Source organism: Dromiciops gliroides, chromosome 2 (genome assembly GCF_019393635.1).
Source record: "Dromiciops gliroides isolate mDroGli1 chromosome 2, mDroGli1.pri, whole genome shotgun sequence".
NCBI lineage: Eukaryota > Metazoa > Chordata > Mammalia > Microbiotheria > Microbiotheriidae > Dromiciops > Dromiciops gliroides.
Genome location: NC_057862.1, coordinates 239,148,940 through 239,158,225, shown reverse-complemented (window position 1 = coordinate 239,158,225; position 9,286 = coordinate 239,148,940). Strand labels below are relative to the sequence as shown.

The 9,286-nt window shown below is 43.3% G+C and overlaps 1 protein-coding gene across 2 annotated transcripts in view; it reads left to right on the top strand.

Moving 5' to 3' along the window:
• Positions 1 to 1,100: 1,100 nt before the first annotated feature.
• DCAF4 (DDB1 and CUL4 associated factor 4) overlaps positions 1,101 to 9,286 on the top strand; it is a 38,388-nt gene continuing 30,202 nt past the window's right edge. For both annotated transcript variants that reach the window (XM_043989956.1, XM_043989955.1), the window contains exons 1-2: positions 1,101 to 1,476; positions 8,849 to 8,951. In XM_043989956.1, coding sequence (XP_043845891.1) covers positions 8,851 to 8,951 — 101 coding nt within the window. In that variant the 5' untranslated portion in view covers positions 1,101 to 1,476; positions 8,849 to 8,850. The remainder of the gene's footprint in view (positions 1,477 to 8,848; positions 8,952 to 9,286) is intronic.

The window sequence follows — 9,286 nt, the reverse complement described above, 5'->3', positions numbered from 1 at the left end:
ATCCTTGCTCCAAATTCTCCCCTTTTTAATCCCATTTAAATGGGAACGTCAGAAAGCTTTCATAAGGTATCTACATCTAAAGTGTCCACTTAACCAGAATTTCTGCAAATACGCAGTGTTGAGTTTATCATATACTTAAAAGGAAAAGTAATTGGTAGGTAGAGATACCAAGCTTCCTGTGCAATCTACTATTTCTGTTCAACTAGGCATATGGAAGTGCTCGTTTTAGTTCGTGCTTGAGTTTAGTACTTTTTTTCTTTTAAATGTCATTGAAAATAAACCATTGGGTTGTCCACGCATCCGCCACACCAAATGCCTTTTAGAATCCAGGAGTGGGTTAAAGTCAGTCTCTCCAGACCAGTTTCTATTCTTCCTTTTATCTATCAATGAGAAAAGGGAGTAGACGAGAGGGGGCGGGGCTTCTCTTTTACCTTGGCTGTCAGGAAGCTCCGAGCCCAGTGAAAAGTTCCGCCTCACTCATCAATTCACCTCGGGAGCTAAGGAGTATATAGACTTCTCTACTCCTTTTAGATTATTTTTTTTTAATCATACAATCTTAGAGTTGCATCTTACAGCCTTTAAACCCGAGGGACCGAAGAGATTTAGTGCAAAGTCTTAAAGATGAGGACGGTGCGAGACAAGAGTCAACACCTGGACCCAGGGGCCCCGTGTTCCCAAGGCACGCGGCTACTTTTCGTTTTAATAGTCCATTTATAATCCACACTTTAACTTGTGGAGCAGCCTCAAATCCTTTTCGGAAATTGGCGAGACAGAAAACATAAATTACACCAGCAAGTCCATAATAAACGGTTAAAAAACAAAGGAAGGAAGGGACTGCCTCCCACGTGCTATCGGACAGCATCCCACAGAGATGAAGGCTCTTGCGGACCCGGCACCTTGGCACCGCCTCCTTGTCACGTGACACCATCTCTCCTTTCTCTTCCCCTCCACCCCTCCCGCGTGTCCAGCCCACCCGGCTCCTTTCAGACAAGTGCGCATGGCTCTGACTGACGGCAGCAAAATCCAATGATGAGGCAGGAGTTGACCAATCCACCGCAAGGCCTCGAGAGGGCGGGTCCGTAGCAGAGGATTGGCTGACACCGAGAAACCCTCGGTCTTTTTTTTTCCTCTCTTTCTCTCTCTCTCTCCAGCTCCACCTTCTTCCCGTCACCTTCCCGGCCCGGGTTTAGATTCTGGGGTATTTACGGGAAGCGCTACTTCTGAGCCCCGGTTGGGTTCCCGGGAGCCACTTGGGTTCGCCAACCCCGCTCCCATTCTCTCGGGACTGACAGCTGCTTCCCCGCTTCGCAGGGCCTGGGACGGGAAGAGAAGGGAGGGGACGTTGGGGGAGGGGACGAAAGACCAGAAAGTCTAGTCCTGGAGACAAGAGGGTGGAGCACGTGGAAGAGATTCCCGCGTGGGACGGGCGGGAGCGAGCACGTGGAAGGGGAGCCCACGTCGGGAGTGGTGAAGCAGGTAAGGCGACTGGGGTCCCCGGCACAGCGTGCTTAGGGTGTTGCCAGAGTTCGGGAGGCGCTTAGTGCAGTGCATCCAAACTTTTTTTTTTTGCTTTTGGCTTTCCATTCCCATGCTGAGGGGGCGGCTCCCCGGTGCTGTGCCCACACCCGACTGTTGGAAATCGGAATGACCTTGATCCCGAATGACTGTCAGGAAGAGGAGGCGGCCCGGGTGGGCGGGGAGAGAGGGGGCGGGGTCGAAAAGTCCTTAATTCACTTATTTTTATTTTTATTTTACCTAATTCACTTTTTATTTGGGAGATTTCAGGAGCAGAACCAAAACGCTGACCCCAAACAAGCCTGGGGACACACGACAGCCTCGTAGAAAGGAAAACAAAAAACAAAAGCCATCCGGGCCAAGTTCAAGTTCAAAACCAACCCTTGTGGAAGCTAGTATGCTACTTTTCGATTTAGGGTCGGCCTTGGACAAACTTGGCTGGGGCGCTTTTTGACCCTGGGCTTCAGCTACCCAGAGGTCATTTTGCTGACCCACCAACCATTACCTCCTCACCCTTTCTTCTCCCAATTTTCTGTTTTGGTTTGGTTTGGTTTTTTTTGCAGGGCAATGAGGGTTAAGTGACTTGCCCAGGGTCACACAGCTAGTAAGTGTCAAGTGTCTGAAGCCGGATTTGAACTCAGGTCTTCCTGAATCCAGGGCCGGTCCTTTATCCACTGCGACACCTAGCTCTCCCCACCCCCCAATTTTGTTTACCATATTCGTAGGGAGTCCCCTTTTAAATGGACAGCAAAGGAATACTGCCCTGGGCTGACAAACAAAATAATGGAGTTATTGATCTTTTTATGTCCTCATGTGCCTAGCACAACACCTTTCATATAGCAGACAGCTGAAGTTGGGAGGCCCAGAGTTCAAATTTCACCTCAGATACTTACTAGCTGTTTGACCCTGGGCAAGTCACTTAACCCTAATTGCCTTAAAACATTCGGGCAGTCTCCAGTCGTCTTGATGTTTATCTTGCCACTAGACACAGATGGCTCTGGAGGAGAGAGTGAGGCTGGTGACTTTGCAGAACCCTCTCTCTCTTAAATCCAGTTCACTGCAAGTCATGACATCACCCAGATGTCATGGTCCTCTTCAAGAATTAAGGTGGGGGGGGGAGGTTTCATATAATGAGACACCTAATAAATATTGGATGGATTGGTTTTCCAAGTTCATTTTGGGAAATACCTGAATTTAAGAACCTGCTTGATCTATAAGGTAGTCCCATAAGTGAGCACATATTTTTTAAATTCCTTATTTTTTGCTGTGTGAGGGTAGTAGAGCACATGGTGCATAGGAGTGTTTAATGACTTGACTTAGAATTAGAAGAATCATGTTCAAATCACTTAATAACTGTGTGTTCTTTAGGGTCAGCTAGTTGGCACAGTGGAATCCAGGCACTTGGCCTGGATTCAGTTCAAATGCAGCCTCAAGACATTAGCTGTGTGACCTTGGGCAAGAAACTTAACTTCTGCCTGCCCTAGTTTCCTCAACTAAACAAATGTGAAATGGGGATTAAAATTGGACCTATCTCACAGGACTGCCTTGAGGATCAAATAAAATAATAATCCTCAAGGTTAAATTATTTAACCCTTCTTAAGTGAAAAGGGGGGGATTATGAATGTAAGACCTACGTTTTAGAGCTGTTGTAAACATTAAGGTGTTATGTAAGTGTGCAGCTTTGGAAGACATTTATGTATTCTGTGTGGTCATATAAATGAATTTGAATAAGTTAAATTATTTAATTCCCCCAGCTTTAGATTTGCCTTCTACTAAATGGAGATCATAGTATTTGTAACAACCTAAAGCAGGCAGCTAGGTGGTGCAGTGGATAAAGCACCAGCCCTGGATTCAGGAGGACCTGAGTTCAAATCCAGCCTCAGACACTTGACACTTACTAGCTGTGTGACCCTGGGCAAGTCACCTAACCCTCATTGTCTCTCCAGAAAAGAAAAGATATATTAAATTAAATTAAACATGGGGTTGTTATATAGCTCACATGATGTATCTAAAGTACCTTCCAACTGTAACTGTTCAGTGGTGTTTAACTCTTCTTGACCCCATTTGGGGTTTTTTTGGTAAGGACACTGGAGTGATTCACCATTTCCTTTTCCAGCTCATTTTACAGATGAGGAAACTGAGGCAAGTAGGGTTAAGTGACTTGCCCAAGAACCCTATGTAAATGTCTATCAAAGGAGAGAATACAAGAGTAATGCTTTGTAAAGTTCTATGCTGTAAACCAATGTTCATGGAATACCAAAAACCTTTAAAAATTCTGAGGTTTCCATCCCTCCTGAATCTTTAGGCCTAGGGCATTTGACACAGTGTGACCTCTCATAAGTTCAATTCACTGCATTTGAGAGAGCCCCTGAAAATCACACCTTCAAGAGACATTATTTCCCCCCTCCCCCCCCCCTACTTATTCAGGGTTCTTGTTGGGAGATCCTGGGGTTGGTTGGTTTTTAATTCTTTGGGATTTTAGTTCATCTGGTAATTCTAGATAATGTTGGCAAATTTCCATAGCCTCAGAGACTTAGAACTGAAAGAGACTTCAGATCCTTTAGTCCAACCCTATCATTTTACCAGCAAAACCAAGCCAATCCAGTCAGCATTTATTAATCACCTACTAAGTGCTTGGCACTGTCCTAAGTGATGGAGATGTAATCAATACAGTCCCAGGCTTCAAGGAGCTTACAAGTTAATGGGGTGGGGAGAGACAACACATCTGGGGTGGGGGGAAGGGGCAGGGAAACAGGGGAACTGGATGGAAAAGGAGTTGCAGAGGCTGAGTAAAGTGAGCCCACTTTCTGCCCCCGATAAAGAAAGGCATTGGGAAGAATTTGGTACTCTGCCCTCCGGCCCGAAAATCAGAGGGGAGAGATGGCTTGAGATAACAGTGTGGTGGTGAGCTTAACCTGGGAGGGGCATCATATTCTGGGGAGTTGAAACTAGACAGGACAGCAGATGCAAAGACAGCAAAAGGCAGTGTGGGGACTTCAATCCAGGTCCTCTTTGGGTAAAGCCTGAATGCTTTTCCACCATACCAGGGTACTTCTTCCCATCTTGTATTGTGTTCTTTTAACTTTATCTGAGATGTTGGAACATAAACATTCATTGTAATAATGATGTCATGGATATAACACTTTAAAATTTGCAAAGAGCTTTACAAATGTTATCTCTGGATTGGTCACAACAACCTTGAGGTGGATGCTACTATTATCCCCATTTTATAGATGAGGAAACTGAGCCAGACAGGTTGTCACTTGCCTAGAGTGGTCATACACAACTAGCAAGTGTCCAAGACTGGATTTGTATTCATGCCTTGGCCAAGTTCAGCAATGTACTACTAGTTGACTTCTTGCTTCCTCTAATAAAAATAGCTCACATTTACATAACATTTCCTGTAGGCTGTATCATTTGATCCTTGGAACAATTCTGTGAGGTTTAAACCCATTTTACAGATAAAGAAATTGAGCATCAGATTTAAGTGATTTGGCCAGGATAACACAACTAGTAAGTTTCTCCAGGTGGCATTCAAAACTCAGGTCCTCCTGGTTCAGAATCACTAATCAGTAAGCATGAAGTGTCTGTTATGTTCAAGACACAGGGAGATACAAAGACATAAATGAAATCAACCAATCAGGCAGTTGTCAAATGCTTGCCATGTAAAAGGTACATAGTACTGAAACAGTTCCTGACCTCAAGGAACTTTCATTTTGTGAGAGAGAGAAAGAGGGAGAGGGAGGGAGGCAGGGAGACAAGGAGGAGGAGAGAGGGAGAGGTCAGTAGGTAGGTAGGCATGCATAAAAAGTAAATACAAGATAACTTTGCTGGGGAAGCTGTATCAGGTCATGTAAGAAGTAGCATTGAGCTGAGCTTTTGGAGGAAATTAGTGATTCAGAAAGTCCTTAGTGAGGAGAGAACACCATCTAGCCATGAGATATGAAAGCTTGTATTTCTGAAGAAAGAACTTCACATGCTACTTGTAAGTGATCCTTTGAATTGCAGGTGCATTTCAGAAGACTAGACATTTGGTGCATTTGCTGCCACAGACCATGGATTCCTGGGTTACTAAAGCAAATGCTTCAGAACCTTGGTCAGCATTTGAGTGTGTCCATCTGGAAGACAAGTGCTCCTTACCTTACCATAGGGCTTTATTATATGCTTGGTCTTCATTTCTTATCACCAGCAGTTGTAATTCAGTGCCAGTTTTCATATGTAATTATATAGTGATTTTTTTTTTTTACTTTTTAAGAGCAGAAATGAGAAATCACCTTCCCCCATGTGTTGAATATTTCTCCTGCTCTTATTCTGTCATCTTCTTTTTGATTTTCATCCTTGAAGAACATTTGTGAAAAAGATTTATTTCCTGTTATGTGTACATAATTAAAAGTACTTCAGGGTGTTAAGGGCTAAAATTCTAGCTAGTCTGTCTAAAATATCTAATGAGTGGTCGCCAATAAATTATAAGCTTTAGCAAGAGTTAGACTTTTAAGCATTTATTAAGAAGAATAAGAATTTGGTAAAGAGAGAGAGAAAGGCCTAGATTCCTATCAAAGGGAGAGCACATTTCTAGCTCCCTTCTCCGCCAGAGTCCAGAGGAAAGAGCCTGAGAGCGAGCACCAGTGTCTTCCTTCCTCCTCCCACTAGCCTGCGTCACTTCCTGACGCCAAAGAAAAGACTCCTGGTCTTGCCCTCAAAGACCTTCGCTTCATGGGCAGAACTCTTCTACAGTAAGTCTCCAGCAGGTGGCGTCATTCCAATCGTTACAAGGGAAAAAGAAAAAAAAAAACTTCTATGAAAGCACAGGATGGGAGATGGAATGTCTTGTGTGAAAAACAGCAAGACTAGCTATTCCACCTAGGTGAAAGATAGAGTCCAGGGGCAGCTAGGTGGCGCAGTGGATAGAGCACCGGCCCTGGAGTCAGGAGTACCTGGGTTCAAATCCAGCCTCAGACACTTAACACTTACTAGCTGTGTGACCCTGGGCAAGTCACTTAACCCCAATTGCCTCACTAAAAAAAAAAAAGAGAGAGAGAAAGATAGAGTCCAGAACTCTCCACCAAATTGCCTCATTCTTCTGATGAAAATGATGAAGTGGAGGGGCAGCTAAGTGGCACAGTGGATAAAGCACCGGCCCTGGATTCAGGAGTACCTGACTTCAAATCTGGCCTCAGACACTTGACACTTACTAGCTGTGTGACCCAGGCAAGTCACTTAATCCCCATTGCCTCACTAAAAAAAAAAAAAAGAAAGAAAGAAAATGATGAAGTGGGCAGTGAGGTCCCTAACATTGGGAAGCAGACTCTTTGGTTTACCTTTACAGGAGTACCTCAATTTATACAATATAAATAAATAAATTTTCCTGGAGTTCTGTGCAAACAGGATTGTCAAGCAACAGGAAAGCTGTCTCCTTGTAAAATCTTAATGTTAATTCTGTCATAAATCAATTACACATATTCCACTTTTTCCTTTTTATTATCTCATTTGATCATGAAGTAATAAAGAGCTTAGCACAGTACCAGCCATGTAGGGGCACAATATAAAGGCCTGTTCTTTTTTGTATAAATGTACATTCTAAAGTAAGTCAGATATGTAGTTTCCTCTGCATTGCTATAGCTTCTAACTTAGTTAATAAATATAAATCTTGTCCTTTAGCAGGTATATGGGCTATATCAACGGGGAAGAAAAGTTCACTTGTGGTTTCCAAAAATTATTAAAATGGTTTTTTTAATTGAAACCAGATAAAATTAATATTACACAAATATAGGGCAGCTGGGAGGTGCAGTGGATAGAGCGCCAGGCCTGGAGTCAAGAAGATCCATCTTCTTGAGTTCAAATCTGGCCTCAGATGCTTACTGGCTGTGTAACCCTGGGCTAGTCACTTAACCTTGTTGGCCTCAGTTCCTCATCTGCACAATGAGCCTGACAAGGAAATGGCAAACCACTCCAGTATCTTTATTAAGAAAACCCCAAATGAGGTTATAAAGAGTTGGACACAACTGAAACAACTAAACAATAGCAGGCTTGGGAATGATATGCTATAGTTCTTAGAAACGTCTTTAAAAAGAGTCAGTGTGGTACAGTGAGAAGAGCTGCCACTTTGTACTTGTGTAACTTTGGGCAAGTCACTTAAATGCTCTGGGCCTCAGTTTCCTTATCTTTAAAATGAGGGTATTGGGCTTAGTCACCTCTAATGCCCCTTCCAACTTTAAATTCATCATCTATTGTGAAAAGAATGTGAAGAAGAGCCCAAGTATGTTGGGTGGACCCTTCGGTGAATTTATGGAGAATATGGATAAGAATTACATGGGATTGGGGGCAGTGGATAAAGCATGGGCCCTGGATTCAGAAGGACCTGAGTTTAAATCCAGCCTCAGACACTTGATACTAGCTGTGTGACCCTGGTCAAGTCACTTAACCCCCATTGCCCTGCCCCCCAAAAAAGGAATTACATGGAATGAGCAAGCCCAAATGAATTGTGATCTATGTGGTCAAAGGAAATGGCCATCTCAGTAAGAGCAGAAATCCATTGAAGTATTAGGATACCCCCATTGTAGTGAACAGTCCACTTTTTAAAAAATAATAGCTATGGGGCAGCTAGGTGGCACAGAGGATAGAGCACTGGCCCTGGAATCAGGAGGACCTGAGTTCAAATCCGGCCTCAGACACTTAACACTTACTAGCTGTGTGACCCTGGGAAAGTCACTTAACCCTCGTTGCCTCACTAAAAAAAAATAATAATAATAGCTAGCATTTATATAGTCCTTTAAGGTCTTCAGAGTGCCTTACATAATAAACTAGAAGCCTTTTTTTTTCAGGGCAATGAGGGTTAAGTGACTTGTCCAGGGTCACACAGCTAATAAGTGTCAAGTGTCTGAGGTCAGATTTGAACCCAGGTCCTCCTGAATCCAGGGCCTGTGCTTTAGCCACTGCGCCACCTAGCTGCCCCAAGTGCCTTACATAATGTTAATACATATGTATGTATTCAGGGACTGGTTGATTTGTGGATTATCTTGATCCTTTATATTTATTCCCACTCCAATGCCCACCTTTTGTAATTTCACTAATGGGTTCCTTGGTTGAGGGTGGGAAAAAGTTTGAGAATTATGGGTGGATTATAGTTCCTGCTATGCTTATCCCCTCATAGATAATTAACAGTTAATCATTTCCATTAGAGCAGTGTTTCCAGTTCTCTAGGTGATGTTGGAGCTGGTTAAAGATCAGAGATCCAGAAATCTTATGGGGGCAGAGAAACATGACAGTATGAGTATGACATATGCCCTATACATGATGCCACTTATTCAAAGTGTGTGTCTCTTTTTTTGAACAGAAATGAAGAAGAGAGGCTCATACAGCAGGGAGAAATATGGGAGAAGCAGTTATCAACAGAGCAATGCTTGTCGCTGGAACAGAAGGCGCAGTTCTAATGAAAGGCAAGTGTAATGATAGGAGTCACCCTTTATCCTATGTCTAATTTCAGTCTTAGCTGTGGTTAAAGGTAGTGCTGGGCTCCTTATTTGAAAGTAATTTTTTTAGGCTGTAGCTGTTGTCTAGAAGAAGTTAGAAATAGAGATAACATCATCTGCCTTCAGACAACTTTACCTTTACCTGATTAGAAGTATTTGTTATTTTACAGCTAGAGGTGCAATCTTCTAGGCATTTAATTTCAGTCATTCAGCAAAGGTCTGGGAAAGACTGCAAGATCTTTGCCCTTCAGGCACAGTGGTTAAAGCACCAGCCCTGGATTCAGGAGTACCTGAGTTCAAAT